We start from the raw sequence: 20,516 nt of genomic DNA on the forward strand, positions 1-20,516 counted from the left end.
CTCTCATAAATAAACTAAATTTATTCCAAATACATTGATATTTGACTATTATATTATTTATGTCATATTCTAACCACAGTGTTTAAAATCAATAAATGCATATATCTATGCAAAATACGTTTGAATATAATGTTAATATTATTTGTATGTTGTAAATATTGTAAAAAAAAAAAAAAAAATTATGATATTGCTAATTGAAATAAAAAATGTTTAATTTGATATTTACTTTTGTCGTCCATCCGTGACACTGCCATTTGTCAAAACTCTTGCTATTTAAGTATGATAAAATATTTTTTTCCCTCTGGCCAATTATTAGGTTGTAAAATAGAAGGTTTAAGGTATGCATTGAATACATTTTAGGATGAAAATGTCAGAGGAACTTAACTTTGGAGAACTTTGTAATTCTTGGAAAAAATAGATATTAATTTTTTGTCCATCTGTGATGCAGTAGTTTCTGATATTTTTCATTTGAAAACATTTGAAACTAAATTTTGCCCTTTGATTTATGTTTAAGATGACATTTATTTAGACCTTTACAATTATGTGTAATATTTGTCTTAAAACTTTCTGGTTCAAAAGTTATGACTCAAAAAGTAGTGGGCTGCCCATCCGTGATGCCCTTGACCTCACCCAGAAGTCTTAGTTCACCTTTTGTATGTGTTGCTTTTGGGGGTTGGAATGAACATACATATTTATTTCTCATTCTTTTTTCTTCAGACACAACAAAAAATATGTACACAGCCTCAAAAGACACAAAAAAACTGAACTAAATGTGTTGTAATGGTTTAAAGTCAATATTTAGTGTGACCTCTGACCCCATGACAAGAAGTAGTACAAACAATTAGAAACATCTGACATGTGTTGAATGAAAACTGGTGTAAAACATCAGAAAATTAAAGCTATAAATCTCATATTGTCTGAACAAAAGGGGTTAAAGGCATTAAGTGCAAACGAAGGTCGCACTAAATACGACCACTTTGGTTTATAGAAGCTTCACACATATCAGATTGCAACTAAATACAGAGACAAATGCATATGTGTGGACGTTAGAACTTTACTAAACCAACAAACCTAATGTTGGATCAGGACTTTTAAACAGGACAGTATTATTTGTGGTGGAATGATCTTACCTTTACAGTGGAAGCCCTGTTTGATGACGCCCCAAAGCTACAACAGAGCAGAGATAAACAACATGTGATGAACAGTTAGATGAGAAAAACAACAAAAAAAACAAAACAAAAAAACCCCAGAACTAAAAGGCACTTACAAAGTTTCCACAAGTGTCGCAAAACGTGGGTCGTTTGTACGTTGTTTCGTGGAAGTTATGCGCGTCGTTGAAGTTGTATCCTAACTTGGCGCACACAGACATTCCCCTCATGAAGTAAGAGGTGATTTCTTCACGGCTGATCTGTCCCTGCCTGAGTACAGAGAAAGTCCAGAATGTTAAAGTGAGAAAGGATTCGTGTTATTAACCTTGAAAGGAGAGTTTATATTTTTTGAAGAAGGGTTGAGTAAAATAGATATAGATACAGTATAAATAAAAATAATAATATATAGGTATATCAATAATTATGTTTTTGTACAGAGCCGTCAAAGCCATCATAAAGCAGGCCTTAAAACTTATAGCAGACCCTGAACGTCCCCTGTTGACTGTGAACTACTGCCCAAGTGAAAAATAAATTGAAGTTGTCATTTATTCCAGCTTCCATTAAGCTGTTGAACTCAAAAATATAGGTTTAGAAGCAGGTAGTGATCAATACACAAGCACCGAAGCACTCATATATTTATATTATACCTGTTTTTATGTTGTTATGAACAAATAAATGTGTAGTGACTGATATTCTGGTGCTTGTGCTGTCAAATATTGGTGTGTGGTTTATGTAATGCAACAGACTGTAACACTGAGCGCAAGACAAATTTACCCCTGGAGACCATAAAGTTTGCTAGACTTCACTTAAATGGAACTAATAAACTAAGGTAAATGTTGTGTCCAGACACAGAGCAGAACGACAGCATCGTGTTGAACAAACCAAGCGTAACTTGCATGCATTTGCTGAATCGCATTAATTTATGTACATATATATGGTGCAAATGATGAGGATGTACAGAGTAAAACCTCATTCAATGTGAAATTAACAGTTGGTGAGCCTTAGGATATATATATACTGCTGCTGAGATGTAGACAAATGTCAAAAATGTAAAACTAAGAGGGATTTTGAGGAAAGCTTTAGGATTTTGCAAGATTTTGGACAAGGGGACAGTTGACTGTGGATTACATAATGATAGCCTCATAGCATAATTGCCAAGTTATATGGACAAAAGTATGTGGACATGTTGAATTCAGGTGCTCCTTTTCCAACAGGGGTCTGGGATGCAAAATAATGAGAAATGTCAGAAACACTTTATTAACCCTCGGGGGGAATTTGTGCATTTGCTCCAATACAGTTAAAGTACAGAAAGAAAGCAACTCAAGTGCAAGGAAAAAGAAAAAGAAAAAAATAAGTAAACAATAAACAATGCTATGCAGTTATATTCTAGAAATGTACAAGAGATTTACAATGGAGTTAAACTATTCCTGTTAGAATGTGGCATTCTATTAAAAATACAAATGGGCATTAATTACACTTGTTATAGATCTCAAAAATATAGTCCCAAATGAAAATATAATCCTGCATGGAAAAATAGAATCCTGAATGGAAAAATATAATCCTGAATGGATTATATGTCCAATAGGGTGTCTGACACTCAGAGGGAGGAGTAATAAACTTTAATGGCCACAGACAGGAATGACCTCCTGTGGCCTTCTGTGTTTTATATTGTGATAAATATCATATCGGTTTTTAATATTGATCAGGACATGTTACAGCTGTAGCTATGATGTGTCCCAATATTTTTGTCCATGTAGTTTATAAACATCAATATTTCCTTAAAGTTTAATGGGCGACTTTTCTTCCAAAGTGAGATGTGAAGAAAACAGATGGTTAGTTGTGGTAGAAAATTATTATTTACAGTTAGAGCAGGAAAATTATTTTAGAAATTTAGAGGTAGAACATTTAAAATCATAGTCACAGATTTAAAAAAAAGAGAGAAATTAAGTAAAAACCATCTCTGAGGCATTTTGGAAGCAAAGATAATAATTTAAACAAAACTAACCAATGCAATGATATTTATCCCTATATAAAACTATATTATATTTGTCATTATTGTTTTGTATCCCAGACCCCTGTTAGAGCAGAAACACCTGAATTCAACGTGTCCCAATACTTGTGTCCATATAGTGTATGACTTATTTTGTGCTTGAGGCGAATGATAAGTACCTCAAACAACCCAACTTAAAAAATCCATGACTTTAAGACTTTGTTTGAGGTTTTGCTGCAGCTTCCTCACCTGTCAGTTTCGTGAGTGCAGAAGGAGAAGGGGAAGTTGGCTGCAATTTTCTCAAAGTCCTCCAGTGAGATGTAGCCGTCCTGGTTCTGGTCGTAGTTCTTCATGACCGACTGCAGGGGGTGACAGAGCGATCACACAGTGAGTGGTCTGGAAGCAGCTGGTTAAGTCAGTTCTGCTTTAGCCTGCCGGGTAATAAGGAAGTGAAAGGCCCGAGGTTTGCAGCACAGTCGCATACTCACATCCACCATCTGTTTGACGTGTTTGGAGATGGTGTCGGGGTCGAGCCTGGGCGTGACCCCTGAACCCCACTCGGCCACCACCGGCGGTTTATCTGGAGCAACGGGCTGTGGACCAACACATGCAACCATAAAGGATTACACATATGAGAACCAAGACCAACAAAAAAAAAAAAAAAAAAAAAGGAGCACACCCACCACATAACACGCTTCCCTAACGAACAGAACTTTGATGTGGTTCACTTTGATGTCATTCAGCACTGAGCTTTTGTTTTGGAGAACATGTTACACCCACAGAGAGCGTACAAAAAGCACTCCTCATGTGAAAAGGAGTTAAAAAAATGTGTGAAGATGATGGCGGTTGATAACACTACAAAGCAGAGTATCTACTGACCTGGATCTTGGGGTTCTTGGGTTCCTTGGTGTATGAGAGTTCATAGATCTCATCTTCGGTGTAGTATAAATCTAGAGATAACTGCAAAGCATCAGAGGAACATGTTACTTGTCTGATGTGACTTCGTAGACTTCTTTACATCCACCAGGTTCTGTTTTAGGGTTAGGTTTAGGTCAGCATTTCACCCATGTTTCAAATGATGTAACTTTGGTTGTGTTTTAGTCACATGGTAGACAAACACTCATAACATTTTTAGGGTTTTTACTTCAATTATCAGTTTGATGGAGGCCATAATCTGCAACAAAAGGGGAAATGAATAACATTGAGAATGCTCTGAAAGTTTTGCTGTCATTTAGGGCTCAAAAAATGTTCTTATCAGTCAGTATCGATAACTAGTGCAATACATGTCAAATCATTTTTTTTTTCAAGATTTGTGGATCTAAGTGGAAGCCGAAAAAACCAGATGATTATTTATGGTTTTAAATTATTCGTAAAAGACAAAGTGAAAATAAAAGATGAAAAAGGTGAAGCTAAAAACCATGTGGAGATTAAAAATCAAATGTAAAATTTAAATCGGCATAATGTTGATGATGCGAGAAGACACAAATAGTAACGAGATGAAACTGGGAAAACTGCAACAGGAAAAAAAAGTAAGAAGATGAAAACATAAGATGAAAATGACAAAGTTGTAACAATGTGTAAAAGATGAAGGTGCAAGAAAACAAAAATATAGAACAAGATGAATCTGTAACACAAAAATGGCAAAGTCGCAACTAGTCATAAGATGAAATAAGATGTAAAAAAAAAACCAAAAAAACAAAAAAGGCAAGATCCAACAAGATGAAGATATAAAACGTAAAAGATGTTACAAGATGAAACTAAATATACAGATGTAACAAGATGAAAACTGCAACTGCACAAAAATGTTGCAACTAGGTGCAAAAGATGTAAAGGCACAAAAACATAAAAAAGTGAAAATGACAAATACAACAAGAAAAAAAAACCTGTAACAAGGAATACAAGGAAAGTTGTAAAGATGAAAAGGACATAAAATGATAAAATGTTAAAGATGTAACAAGATGAAATCTATAATGGCACAAAAATGTAGAAACTAGACACAAAAGATGAAATAAGATGAAAAATATGTAACGAGACAAAAATTGTAACAAGGTGAAAACGATGATGCAATGAAAAAAATGACACAAAAGGCACGAGACAAAGACACAAACTCACCTGTAGTGAATATATTTTTGTTTTTTAGTAATAGAAGTTTTAGATGTTTTATTTCTTCTATTTCCTTATTTTACCATATACAGTATTTGTGACTGTACATGGTTATTTGAACTAATTTTAATAAATGAAAACAAACAGTGACTTGATAATGTTGCATATTTACACCTCTATTTAACCCATAAAGACCCAGTGCTAATTTTGTGGCAGATCCCAAATTACTTTTTCTCTTTATCTAACCTTTAAGTGATTTATCATCATTTATTACTATATTATCCTCTGTATTTTGCAATTTTCACTGTAAATCATGTATTTTCCTATATTTAATTTCCTATACTTAATTTAAATGGTCATAAAAACTCAGAGTAAATTCAAAGATTATTACATCAAAACAGAGAAAACTGAAGAAAAAGTGACTTTTTCAGCGAAATCTATCATTTACTGAACATAAACACAAGTGTGTCCATCCACTGTCATTGATCCAACTCCATAGGTTTTATTGGGGAATGAATGTTGAAGATGATGGTGTTTCCACGGTAACTACAGAGCATCTGAACGTCCAAATGGGTCATATCTGATGACCATGAAAAAATGACAAACTGCATTTTACACCAGTTATTTACATGTATTGATAGGATTAGTGGATCAACAAGTATTAAACAGTTTAGATCATTAGATATTTTTGGTCTTTGGTGGACGCTTTGGGTGTTTATGGGCTAAGCAGTAAAATCTAATCCATTCCTTCTGGCCTCCTCCATCCTGTTCCAGCCTAAACCCTGACCCTAAGAGTCTGGATGTTTAAGTTTCAGGCCTGTTTTCTCGCTGCTGTCTCGTACCGTGAGCAGATGCAGAAGGTCTTTGTTGGCCTCGAACGGTGGAGTGCAGCTGTGAATGGCCAGTAGGTCGTTGATGTTACTGTACAGGTGCTGCAGTTTGCCCAGGTTAATCTTGTCCCCGTCCACGTAGTCCGGCAGGGCCTCGTTGAGCGAGATCAGGTCCTTCAGGTGGACGCCGAGGATGGGAACCTTGAAGCCGCTGCATTCATTATACACCCGCCGGTAGTTGCTGTAGTTGCTGCGTGATGAGAGCAGCTCCGTCATCTCACTCAGAGCCTGGAAAACACAACGACAGGGTCAAGAATCTATGAGGTAGCACAGTGGTGTCAAACATATGGCTCGTGGGCCAAAACCAGCTTGATACATGGTCCAATCCGGCCCTTCAGTGCAAAAAAATTACACTGAGGATATTAAAGGAGTGATGTTTTGGTTTTTTAAAACACTTCCCTGTGGTCTACATAAACTGTAAATGCTCTGCTTGGGTCTGAATTCTTCATTAATTCAACTCTACAGGTCCATCTTCAACCCTATTTCTGAGTAATGACATCAGAAAGGTGGTTTTGAGCGCTGGCCCTTTAAATGCAAATGAGCCACTTCACACCCCGCCCCCTCCAGGTTGTTGGCTGTGCTGCTCTGTCCCATTCAACAAGTAAGTGAACATTTTAGGTAAACGGCTCAAAGTTTGGACATATTTTCAGTTTTTAGTACAACCGCTGCTGCTGATAAACAATTGAAATGTTCATTGGAAGTCTTGACCTTATATGTGCAAATGTCGTGACATAACTAGCTATAGACTCAACAAATTAAGCAGGAATTAAAACAGATTGTAGAAATCCACTTGATTTTTGCCAAAATGAATATAAAGATAGCTTTGCAGCACCTGGAGGGTTCAAATTCAAACTTTAAGAACTATTAGAGTCCAAATACACAAATAAATGAACCAAAGACTAATAAAAGTGGGTTTAGCTAAATCTGACCCCTTTAACAGTCAATGGTCTCGAACTGGTTTTAATTCAGGGGCCACATACAGCCCAATGTAATCAAGTAAAACAATAGCAGAATAACCAATAAATAATGATATAATGAATTTGAAAAAAGTAAAATTACTATCCTTTCGCAATAAAATATGAATAACATCTGAAACATGAAACATCTGAAGAAAAGTGTAATTTTAATAAAATGATAGAACGCCTGTTCATAAATGTTTTGCGAATTTGTGATCTATAAGTTGTGTTAATAATAAGCTGAGACGTAATATTGTTGAAGTTGCACTTTTTTTTCACACTAACACAAAGACAAAATTGGATTATTATTTATAAGTTATTATGCCTTGGATTATTTTACTGGTCTGGCCCACTTGAGATCACATTGGGCTGAATGTGGCCCCTGAACTACAATGACTATAACTATAAATAGTTGAAGAAGAGCCAGAGTCTGAGGTAAGGTCCAGTCTTAATGCTGGGCCAGAAAACCAAAATTTGATAGAAGTATATAAATAGGTTTATGATTTGTGTTTATTAATTTAACCACACCGAGATTGACACTGCCCAGCCAAAAATCAAATCCCTCATGCAAAATGTAACATTCACATTTAAATATACACTGTAAAAACAACCAGTCTTTATTCTCTCTACAAACTGAAGGCACTTAAAGAAATGAGAAACTCCTCATATGAAATATCTTCTTAGTTTAGTCACTGTGAGGACTTTTGACCAGGTTGTGTAAATTCATTGATGCACTATTCTTAGTTTTTCTTCGATGTTCAGCACAAATGTCAGGCTATTCTGGGAACAAAGAGCAACTGATGAGTCAGCTAATGCTTAAATCATACCTGAACAAGTAGTTTGATAAAGAATGACTGATATAAGACTTTAAACTAAATGCTTCAAAGTAAAACCAAAAAGCCTTAGTTCTAATAAACGTACACTGGAGTTGTCTGTAAAAATGCAGTCAATATTTTATTATTACCTCCGCCAAGGAGGTTATGTTTTTGCCAGGGTTTGTTTGTTTGTCTGTCTGTCTGTCTGTCTGTTTGTTTGTTTGTTTGTCTGTCCATTAGTGTGCAACATAACTCAAAAAGTTATGGACAGATTTGGATGAAATTTTCAGGGTTTGTTGGAAATGGGATAAGGAAGACATGACTAAATTTTGGTGGTGATCGGGGGTGGGGGGGCCCACGAGGGGGGGCCACTGATCGTTAGTGTGCAACATAACTCAAAAAGTTATGGACAGATTTGGATGAAATTTTCAGGGTTTGTTGGAAATGGGATGAGGAAGAAATGATAAAATTTTGGTGGTGATCGCGGGGGGGCACGGGGGGGGGGCACTGATCAGCCTTGGCGGAGGTCTGCGCTCTCCGAGTGCTTCTAGTTAAAATATGATATCATTAGAAAAGTCATGAGTTACTGAAGGAAAAGAAATTCATTCATTCATTATCTGAACCCGCTTTATCCTCACTAGGGTCACGGGGGTCGCTTGGAGCCTATCCCAGCTACATAGGGGCGAAGGCGGGGTACACCCTGGACAAGTCGCCAGTTCATCGCAGGGCTGAACATATAGAGACAAACAATCACTCTCACACCTATGGACAATTTAGATTGATTGTTTATTGATTGTGATTTAGATTAACCAATTAACCTATTAGTGCATGTTTTTGGACTGTGGGAGGAAGCCGGAGTACCCGGAGAGAACCCACACAGACACGGGGAGAACATGCAAACTCCACACAGAAAGGTCCCACCCCCCGTCGACTGGTGTTGGAATCGAACCCAGGACCTTCTTGCTGTGAGGCACGTGTGCTAACCACTGCACCACCGTGTCGCCCACGAAAAGAAATTCAAAAACTAAAAATCCAATCTGAAATGGCCTGGGGGTTGTACAGTTTGATGCTCAGTGATCCCGATTTATTTATTTCTTCACATTCACGTTCATTACTTTGACTAAGATGCTCAGTTTAACAACTATCCAGTTTCAACTATAGTAAAAAAAAAAAAAGGTAATGAAAGGTCAGTGCATTTTATTACCCATATGGATTCAATCTCTGCAATTTACCCATAGTACACACACAGTGCCTAGTCTTAGCATTAGAATTAGCCTTAGCACATTAGGAGCAGTGAGCTGCCACTGAAGGGAAAATTTTACTCCAATATTAAGTTTTTCAGGGGGCTGGTAATCAGCTGAGTCTGAGTCAGTGGTAGTCAGCTAAGTAACCAACTATCAGTTTGTTGCTTTTAGAAAGTATTCCTACTATTTTTATTATTTATTATTTTGCGTCACTGTTGGTTTGTGGTTAAAGAGTCATAAACTGATGTGTCATATTTCCAACAAACCCCTCAGACAAACTCAAAGGTCATAGCTCAGCAAACAAGCAATTAATGGATTATTTACAAGTAAACAGTTGCAGCAGTGAGAGGTAATAAACATAGTAAGTAGTGGTGGTAGTAGTAAAGCGGTCCAGAGCAGGGGTGTCAAACTCATTTCAGTTCAGGGGCCACATACAGTCCAGTATGATCTCAAGTGGGCCAGACCAGTAAAATAATAACGATGAAAAAAAAATTACACTATGAAAATGTTTACAACTAAAAACTATCCTTTAAAAAATGTGAACGACCATAAACAACCTGAAAGAAAAATAAGTGCACTTTTAACAATATTCTGCCTCTGCTTATCATTTATACATGTGAATTACAACTGATTGTACTGTATCTATAAATACACAAAACATTTAGTAACAGGCAGAATATTGTTAAAATTACACTTAGGTTTCTTAAGACATTTTAGGTTGTTCATATTTGTTCACGTTCTTCACATTTTTTGTGAAAGGATAGTTTGGAAATGTTAACATTTTCATGTAATTTTACTTTTAACACTAAAATAAAGACAAAAAGTTTGAGTTATTTATAGGTTATTATGATGGTATTTTACTGATCCGACCTACTTAAAACCAAAATAGGGCTTTATGTGGTCTCTGAACTGAAGTGTCAGACTGTACAAATATGCGGTTTGTTTGACACCCCTGGTCTAGAGTGTTTAGTACCTTAGTGACATCAGGAGGCAGTAGATTTGCGGTGTCTTTGAGCCGGGAGATGGAGCTGTGACAGAGGCCTCCAGTCACTGCCATTAGAGTGTTGAAGTTCTGAAGGGAGCGAAGTTTCTACAGAGAAAAGAACAGAAGAAGAGAGTCCAGAAAGTCGAGGATGAATACAAATACAGGACCCAGACGCCAAAGAACAGTCCCTCTCATCCCCTTATGGAGCTTCAGTGGTGTTTGTTGACCTGTCGGTGGGTTTACCTGAGCCACATGGATGAACTTGGTGAAAACCTGCGCTCTCTGCTGGGCCGTGTGTCGGCTGAGGATCATCAGCTGAACCCACTGGGAGACGCCATTACACATCATGACTGAGCGCTCCAGGGCCGGGTTGTCCCTCACCGAGCCTCGGACTACGTAGCTGCGATAGTCCAGGAACTGGAGGTGGTCAGGGGGGAAAACATGTCAGTAAACAGGCATCATCATTCACAGTAACTTATTACAATTTCAGTTATCCATAACTTTATCAGTGTCTTATAAACATATGACGCTTGGATGCTTGAACAGTTGAACATACTTTTTTCTCATGTAATTTTTAAAAATGTTTTTAGATTTATGTATATGAATGTGCTTCCATGAAGTTTATGTTGGAGTCTGTTCAGTGTTTGTTGGCTACACATGTTTGCTGATGTAGTTAACTCCATTTCTCAGTTTACTTGTTGTTTTCCTCATCTATAAACTATACTGTGTTTCACACTGAGATTAGCAGCTCTGAGATGCAGATCCTGGTACTGATCCTCTACAGCTGAGGGCGATCCGCCTGGGTATACAAGGTGAACAATAACTTCTAGTTGGGTTAGTTATTGCCACTAGAGAGTGAACACTTTCCTTTTATTTCTCTGTGTATTTTGTTTAGAGGAAAAACTCTGAGTTGTGGGATTTTGCTTTATTTATAAACACGTTCTCTATTTCTAAGCAGCAGCTAGTGTTGTATTGCATGTAGACTCTTTAATAAACATTGGTTTTGGGAATATTTGACACCATGGACTCTCATCCTGCCTTTGCCAGCTTCTGTAAAGCAAGACTTTCCTCAAAATACCTGGAGAAACTCTAACACTAAAACTAGTGATATTACTGTATCATGACAAATATCAATAACTCTTAATGTCAAATCACTATTTGTGGTTTAAAGGCTGATTTTGGTCCTAATTGAGAATTTCAGTTTTAAACTATTTAAAGTCTTTATTCAAAACAAATACAACCATAAAATGTTTGTTCAAAACCAAGATTTTTTTATGAATTTAATGAATAAAACACTGAAAAATTGAGTGTTTTAGTTTGCAATGTGAAAAAAATTGATCCAAAAGAAAAATGGATTCGTTTAGTGATGATGATTATTATCACAGCTAATTAATACTAGACTAAAACTAGCCAGTGCCTCAAAACAAAGCAGATTTCGTCATTATTATCCTTCCATTTTTAAGAGCAGCATCATCGCAGAGTTGTGGCAAAACAGTGTGAACCTTCTCACTGAACTTACCGAGACGTTACAAAAGTTCTTAAACTCTAAATAGCTCAGATGTTCAGCCATCTCATCTGGCTCCATATGGTCGAAGATCAACGACACCTTCCTCTTCTTCACGGAGGGTGAGGGCGCCTGGGATATGTTCACATTAGGGCTCCTGGGAAACAACTCCCGGTCCGACCGAACCAGCGCCCACAGATCCCCCATGGTCTGCTCCAGGAGGGGGTCCGCCTCAAACACTGCTGGGAACTGGCTGATCCACCGCCTTGGCATGAAGCAGCACAGAAAATATGTTTACTATCCGCAAAAACAGAGCAGGATAACCAGTTCTGTGAGACTCTCTGGTGTCCTTACTCACCGGACAAGGTGGCAGGTCTGTGACCGTTTCAGTCCTCTCTTATCAGAAGGACAGTCCTTATAAGTGAGAGAAGAGAGTCAAGGGTCCACAGAATTACATGAAACACCAGTAGTGATATATATCTCAAATCTGCTTTGCTGACAAGGAGCGCAGAACAAAGCCGTGGCTGTTCCCAGAGCAGATTAATAAAGCACATGTGATTCAGAGCCAAGTACCGCTAGGACTCGAGTATGAAACAGTGCAACAGTAAAGGATATAAAGCAAGAAGTTTCTGGGCGAATGTCTGAGATGGCACAACCCAGCTGTGCATCATCAGGGTCATGTGGACCAACTGAGACCCTCTGGGGCTGGAGAGTTTCCCCTCTGAATCTGCAAAGAACAAACAGCAGCACATAACACATGAAGGAGGATTAGAACAAACTGTGGGTGTGAGGTTCAGGGGTTGAAGAGTTTAGTCCAGTTCAGGCCAGGGGTTAGTTTCAAGAGGGCAGAGTCTGACCAAGGCTTGGATCGAACAGTCAGCATTCAGTTTTTGGACTAAAATGCTTCGATTCTGGGTAAATTAAGAAGAAAACATGGATACTGCTCCAGAACAGTCAGATCACATCAGTTCAATCCAGCAGAAAACTTTTACTTCCAGCAGAACTTTTAAATTGTGAGATATTTTACTGATAAATTAATATGCAGTAAAAAGAAAGGACCACTTAATATGTGGGGGCTGAGAGATCTATAATAACTCCTTGCCTCTTCTTCCAGCAGGTTACTACAGCCTTTAAAATAGACTTCCTGTTCTACAAATAAACTAGTGTTTGTGACTTTATCAGCTGGTGCCACCGGTCAGTGTGCAGGAAGTGTGGGTAGGGTTGTGAACTGTATATAATTAGGGGACAGAGGAACCATGACCTCATCCTTCGGTTTTCTGAACTGTTGTTTCGAAGCCAGTAGTTTGTGTTTTGACTCTCACCATGTTGGCTTTTCGGAGCCAATAGTGACTATATTTGGACATAACTGTACATTCTGGAGTCAAGGTCTGTGCCCTTTGCTTAAAAAGAGTCAAAATAAGATGTAAACATTTGAAACAGTTGAAGGTTCTTATTATTAAAGGAGTGACATTTTGCTTTTTTAAATGGAATTATGCATTTTAAAACATTTCCCTGTGGTCTACATCAACTGTAAATGTTCTGCTTGGGTCTGAATTCTTTATTAATTCAACTCCACAGGTCCATCTTCAACCCTATTTCTGAATAATGACACCAGAAAGGTCGTTTTGAGCGCTGGCCCTTTAAATCCAAATGAGCCACTTTAAGCCCCTCCCCCTCCAGGTTGCTGACCATCCTTTCTGTCCCATTCAACCACTTGTGTTCATTAATGCAACCAACAACTGAACATTTTAGGTAATCGGCTCGAAGTTTGGACATATTTTCAGTTTTTACTACAACCGCTGCTGCTGCAAAACAATTATGTCGTACTCGGAGAAATGTTCGTCAGAAGTCTGGACCTTATATGTGCAAATGTGGTGACGTAACTAGTTATAAAACGTAACAAATTAAGCAGGAATTGAAACAGGTTGTAGAAATCTACTCGATTTTTACCGGAATGAATATAAAGATAGCTTTGCAGCACCTGAAGGGTTCAAATCCAAACTTTTAGAACTGTTAGGGTCCAAATACACAAATAAATGAACCAAAGACAAATAAAAGTGGGTTTAGCAAAATATGACCCCTTGAAGGTACATTGCAATTTGTGGATTTCTTAACATGGCTCAAGAGATAGTGTGTTGTCCACAATCTGTAAAGTTGTGGTTTTATGACATACTTTGTGATGCTTTGAAGTGGTAATATACTATATAGGCCTATTGTAATATTTTGTAACATCATATTGTAATTTTACTTTTATTGACTTGTATCCATTATGTTATTTCATTCTAATGAAACAGCTACAAGTAATGCTAGCTAATGTAACGCACAATTTAATCTTAGAATGACATGCATTGATGAATAAATTATTTGGCTACAGTGCGCTTAGGGTTAATAGTGAGCTTGACCATAACTTAAATTTAGCAATAAAGTAGGTCTGTACTGGATTACTGTGTTACAAAACACCATGAAACCCAGACAACCTGAGTGATACTCTGTATGACCCTCACACACTATGGACACTGAGCACTCTCCGTTTTCAACCTTGTCTCCAGTATGTCTTTGGGTTTGTCATTAATCCTTCCCAGACTTGAAATACACATCCCTTATGTAAATGCTGTTGACAAGACTGATATATAGGGAGGTGCATTCTCACAGCTGTTATGTAGCCCAATGTAAGACTATGGGCTTTGGTCCTCTTCATTGCATGCCATGACAACAACTGGACGAACAAAAAAATAAACAATGTAGTTTGGATTAAAATACTACTGTACTGCAGTTACTAATTATAATTCTGTATGATACACAGTGCGATTTCTATTTAAACTATGCCCTGTGTATCTGTTTCATTGTTATGTCTTCATCTGTCTTCACTTATTTTCTCTTAACCCATAAAGACCCAAACAACCACTAGTGACCAAAAGCATCTACTGATCTAAAATGTTAAATGAGTGTTGATCCATTAAACCTATTAATCCATGTAAATAATTGGTGTAAAATACAGTTTGTCATCTTTTCAAGGTCATCAGATATGACCCATTTGGACGTTCAGAGGCTCCGTAGTTACCATGGAGACACCGTCATCTTCTACAACATTGATTCACCAGTAAAACCCATGGAATTGGATCAGTAACAGTGGATGGAGACACTGGGTTTATGTTCAGTTAATGAGAGATTTGACTGAAAAAGTCACTTTCTTCAGTTTTGTCTGTTTTTGATATAATAACCATCAACTTTAATCTGCAGTTTTATGAACATCTGCATGATCAGTGAATTAAATACAGGAAAATGCATGATTTTCACTAAAAACAAGGCAAAATACAGAGGATAGTATTATAATAAATGGTGATAAATCACTTAAGTAAGGTTAAATCTACAGAAAAATTAATTTGGGAATTGCCACAAAAGTAGCACTGGGTCTTTATGGGTTAAAGGGGAATATAATGTAAACCATTAAAAAACAGATTGAATAAAATGAAGGATTCCTGGAAACATTTAGTTTGTTGTAACAGAAAAAAAATGACTAGCATTAGGATGTGCGTCAGAATGAATTATCATATGTAGAAATATCTATGTATAGAACAATATTCCCTTTGTTTATAGCATAATGTGATCTGGGCTGAATCAGATCACTGTGTCCCTCTTAATGCTAAAGGTTAATATAATAAAGACGCAGAATATTTATGGAGTGATCTGTTTAAAAATCTGAGCAAGTAAAACATATTATTATCTCTGTGCCTGATTGCACTTTGAGTATTCAGACATTTTTTTTTATCATTTGGATGCTGAACCTACAGCGAGAGGTAGAGGATGGACTTGTATAATAAAACAGTTCATGGGAATAGCGAGTTGCCCTCTGCAGACCAACACAACAAAGCTTGATTGTATGAGTCTGGCCTTTGTTTCCCTGCCTCACTGTCCCCTCTCTCACCCTGGATTCTCCCCTCACTCTCCCTCATCCCTTGCTTATATAACCTGGTTGTGATAAAGAGTAAAAGGCACATGACAAACTTTGGAAACGCATGCATACACGGAGGCAGAGACTGACCGAAGCAGTTCAGGCAGCGCTGTATGAGCTCATCTAGGCTGGCGGCGCTGGCGCTGGGGGCCGAGCTGGGGCTCTGAAGAGCCCGGCTGATGTCCTGAGGACTGGGACATGTGTTCCTCCTCCGCGGGACCAGCCTCCTGCTCTCCACATTAGACTTCCTGAGAGAAAGAGACAAACACATAGACAGGGAGCGTAAGCGGCTCAGAAAAAGTAGAGCAGAATGTGGTAAGGTAGTGCAGGTCAGCTACTGAGGAAACGCCGCTCCCCACATCTGATAGGGTTTTCAGAGCAGCGCTGCAGCTGCCTGAACTCTCACAAACATGCAAAACACCCTCCGTCACACACAGCTTTCTATGTTTCTCCACGAGAAGTCACCAGGCTATTACTTCTCCAAAAACTCAAAACATGTACCATAATTCTTTACCAAAGTATTAGGTCATATCTGACTGAAGACACATTTTCACAGTAAATATAATGTATAGTTGTTGTTTTTTTTTGCTTGAATGAGAGAGGGGTGGGGGTGTTTGTTTGTTTGTTTGTTTTAACTATTTAATACTATTTAAATATTTTGCATTGTATATTTCCTTATTTTATTCAAGAAGTACCATCTCTGCTCAGGTTCATCATAAATTTGCTCATATTCCTGATGTTTGTTCTACATGTTTACAAGAGAAGGGCACTTTGTTTCATTATATTATAAATTTATTAATCTATAAATATATTATATTCATTATATTTCATTAACCCTAACCCTAATATCAAAAGATCCAAAAATTCTGGAGGAGCGTTGTAAAATGTTTGTCAAAGACGTTTAATACCACTTTCCCCTTTAATGCCAAATTGTGTGTTCTTGGAATATACTCAAAAGTATTTCTATGTACAACAAAACATTTGATATTGTTGGATTTTGGACTTGTTCAGGCCAGGAGAGGTATTGCGCTCTGTTGGAAGAAGATGGATGCTTCTACATTAACAACGTGGATAAAGGAACATTTGAACTGTATTGGACTGGAAAGACTTACACTACCAGGCAAAAGTTTGGACTCACCTTCTTATTTAAATGACATGAGATGGACCACAGATGGGCAACAAGTGCTCAGCATCATTTGGAATTCCTTCCAGACTTTTGGAAAACATTTCAGGTGATTACCTCATGAAGCTCATCAAGAGAATGCCAAGAATGCACAAAGCAGTAATAAAAGCAAAATGTGGCTATTTTGAAGAATCTAAAATATAAAACATGCTTTGAGTTTTGTCCCACCTTTTTAAACTACATAATTCCATATGTGTTCATTCATAGTTCTGATGCCTTCAGTGAGAATCTACAATGGAAATAGTCATAAAAATAAAGAAAAACCAGGTGAGTCCAAACTTTTGCCTGGTAGTGTACATACATCACGAAGGACAAAAGGAAGGACTTTTACAAACTCTGGGAATCATATATGAACATCATAATTGATGGAAACATGCAGTCTATTAAATTTTTGAGGATGATGATAATGATCATTATTATTAAGTTCTTTTTTCATTATTATTTCTTTAACTTTAATTTTATTGATTGAATTTCTGTTACCACTGTTATGGGGGAACTTCTTAATTTATTGTGGTGCAAGTTAATTGTGTGTGTGTCTGATGTGTTTGTATAATGTTAAAAAAGTTAAGTCGATAAATATATTGTAAAAAAAAACCCAAACAAAAGTACTGTCTCTACAAAGTCCATCAGAATTTCATTGTGTATGCTCTGTGTATACAATAACAATAAAAGGAATCTTGAATCCATTTACAGAAGAAGTAAACCGGTTGCATGGAATGGAGGAATGATCTCAGTTTTGTAATTTTGGCATTTTATAGAAAGGCTGAACTAGACTGAAACTAAACTCTATAAATTAAAACTAAATGAGATTATTTCACTCTCTATTGCCCAGCGCTCCTTTATCTTATACATGTTTTGTCTGGTCACAGGTGGAGATATGAGGGAGACAAAGATACACTCTAATGAGATAATTAAACTCACATTAATTTAATTCACCCAAGAACAAACTAGTGGACACAGAATAGATCTACATGATATAAGGAAAATCTATTTATCACAAGAGATGTTGTCGTTATAATGAGGAAAACCTGATGTAGTTGGTTCATCTGATTGGCTGAGTAATGTAAATGCATACATGAGGACATTATCCTCCTACTTAACTGGGAACTAAATATTATTCTGCAGTTATAGTGGCTAAAGACAAACCTAAAAGCATTTATTTCAAATAGGTTTGGATATGTGGATGATAAATTTTGTGAGCTGCAAAATGTCACCTGACAAACTTCCTCACACAACCTCAATTCACAGCTTTTTCAGTAACACATTTGTTTTGAGGGTAAGTGTTTATTGCCATATGTGTAACTGGTGTGAATGAGTGAAATATGATCCAGAAGCTGAGTGACAAATCAAATGTTAAGACTTCAGAACAGTTTCAATGCTCCAAAACTGAAGTCTGAAATTTCTGTCACATATTTGACTAACTCCACGTTCCTACAATCACTGCTTATTCAGTTCTGATTTTTTTCCCACATATTATACAGTGATACGTTCACAAGACTCACCACAAGCCTCACCTGCAAGAATTTTTGAGATAGAATGTACGTTTATGGATTATCAGCAGTTTATTTGAGAGGCGGTTTCTTAGTCAATTTAACGTGGACACAATGTCTTCTCCATAAGGATGAGCAAATTGGTCACCTGACAGAACAGTGGGTGTTTAGCTTAGTAGGTAATGCATCGGATTCCAATGCGGAACACCTGAGATCAATTCCCTGTTGATATGGTTATTTTCAGTTTGATCAAGAGAATCAAATGCTTATTTTTTTGTTCAAAGTGTTTTTATTACATACTGAGTCATCCAGAATAGCATAATACAGTCACTGTTTTTGTTTTTCTTTTTTTTTATGCCCAAACCAATGAACATTCCCACCCTGTTGCGCCATAAAAAAGATGCTAATTGACAATAATAATAAATAAAAAAATAAGGAACACAGATATTAGTTACAGACTCGTATTAATAATAAGACTACTGTGGAATAAGTGAGGGATCTACCTCTTTTATGTGATTCAGAACAGGTTGCCAGGTACTGAAAAATTTACTTAGTCAAATGCTTATTTTAAGAATTTTTCTCTACTTGTTACTCTTATTTTAAGACTTAAATTCTTATAGCCAGCTCAGACACTACAATACCTCATTTAAAGTAATTCTGTCTTAAGTGAGTGTGATTTTATTTCTTGTACTAAGCACTATTTGCTAAAATTCTAGCATTTTTGTCTAGTTTCAAGGCACATTGTTTTTTTTTGTTTTTTTTTTAGTTGATAGACATTTTTTTTTTTTTTTACTTGTTTTAAGAATTCTAGCCAAGATTCTTTTCTAACCCCACTGACAGATTTTTTTTTTTTTTTTTCCCAAAATTAGGCTAATTTCTATCAGGGTGTTTTTTTGCAGTGTGTGAACATGATTCTGCCAAAAGACACTCCTTCACTTAGTGTTTTAATGAGGGACAGATCATTGGTCATGGACTTTCACAATTTTATGATTATCAATACTCTTTTGTTTTTTAATCTTGATATCTAATAGAATTAATTTATTGAATATTGTGCTACTTTGGCCCTGATGCTGCTGCAGTTAGTTCGAGTTGTTTAGTCAGTTCTTGGAGCCTCAACAACTCCTAATGAACCAGAACCAGTCCATGTTTCTACAGGTATTGAGTTGAACTACAATAATCAAGAACTGTCCATAAACAGAGAATCTTCATATGGTTACACATAACACCATCCACAGACTCCATGTCTTGTCAACACTTTCTTTTCTCAAGTTTAAGTTTTTGGTTCATTATTCGTTCTTGGGTTCAAGTGAAACCAGTCAACTCTCTTTTAACTCTCAACCCTTTCCTTAATATTCACTAGACATGAAACCACCAATCAGCACTTACTGTACTTCCTTTTATCCCCTGGTTTTTTTCTTTTTTTCTTCATGGTCATCACCTCAATCCTCTTTTTCCAAAAACAGTAGAATTTGATATACTGCAATGGTTAATAGTTGAAGATAAACCTACTATGGTTTGGTTCTAGCTTGGAACCAACTTTGCGATTCTGATCCAATTTATTTTTGATTAAAATGCTCTAATTACAAATGGAAAATGGCTATTTGTGTTGTCTGACTGGTTACAACACTGAATACAGCACTTAAATGAGAAAAGATTATTTATTTAAGCACCCAGAATCCCTAGTGTTCAATGTGAACTGCTCCTCTTTATTTGATTCAGTCAGATTAGTTATTTCAGGACATGTCTGAGCTAAAAAAAAAAAAAAAAAAAAAATCAGTTATTATCCTCTTTGAATATTAGTAATCAGTATTGGCCTTAAAAACACACATCTGTCGATTGTTATGATGATGGTGGAAAGTGTTTTCTAACCTGTTGCTCTAAAATCTGTCATAAGAGTTTGATTGGGTTGAGATCTGGTGACTGTAAAGGCTGTTTTTTTAGTATCATAATTATATTCTGGAAGACGAAATACAAGCAAATTTAAGCCTAAATGCTGATTTAGGTCATTTCTGTTTCACTTTAAGGCTTTAAGGCTTAGACGATGCCTGTGCACTGATTTTTGTTTTCCCCCAAACACATTCTATTGCCAATTTCACATTTGTTTTGTATAAGAATTTAGCATTATTTAAAAAAGTACAATCATATGATTTCTTTTGTGAACATAGAACCTCCAGTTAAGTTAAGTTAAAGCCGGTTATTGACTCAGAGGAGGAACGTACATGGGTTTACTTGAATCAAGGTGGAATCGGCTTCACT

The 20,516-nt window shown here is 36.7% G+C and overlaps 1 protein-coding gene across 1 annotated transcript in view; it reads right to left on the reverse strand.

The window, feature by feature from the left end:
* rasgrp4 (RAS guanyl releasing protein 4) overlaps nt 1–20,516 on the reverse strand; it is a 34,982-nt gene that overhangs the window by 2,533 nt on the left and 11,933 nt on the right. The window contains exons 2-13 of the mRNA XM_030152945.1: nt 15,678–15,835; nt 12,251–12,362; nt 11,994–12,056; nt 11,651–11,900; nt 10,375–10,548; nt 10,120–10,236; nt 6,084–6,359; nt 4,018–4,098; nt 3,627–3,731; nt 3,388–3,497; nt 1,268–1,418; nt 1,131–1,167 (exon numbers count right to left, since the gene is read on the reverse strand). Coding sequence (XP_030008805.1) covers nt 1,131–1,167; nt 1,268–1,418; nt 3,388–3,497; nt 3,627–3,731; nt 4,018–4,098; nt 6,084–6,359; nt 10,120–10,236; nt 10,375–10,548; nt 11,651–11,900; nt 11,994–12,056; nt 12,251–12,362; nt 15,678–15,835 — 1,634 coding nt within the window. The remainder of the gene's footprint in view (nt 1–1,130; nt 1,168–1,267; nt 1,419–3,387; nt 3,498–3,626; nt 3,732–4,017; nt 4,099–6,083; nt 6,360–10,119; nt 10,237–10,374; nt 10,549–11,650; nt 11,901–11,993; nt 12,057–12,250; nt 12,363–15,677; nt 15,836–20,516) is intronic.

Source organism: Sphaeramia orbicularis, chromosome 13 (genome assembly GCF_902148855.1).
Source record: "Sphaeramia orbicularis chromosome 13, fSphaOr1.1, whole genome shotgun sequence".
Lineage (NCBI taxonomy): Eukaryota > Metazoa > Chordata > Actinopteri > Kurtiformes > Apogonidae > Sphaeramia > Sphaeramia orbicularis.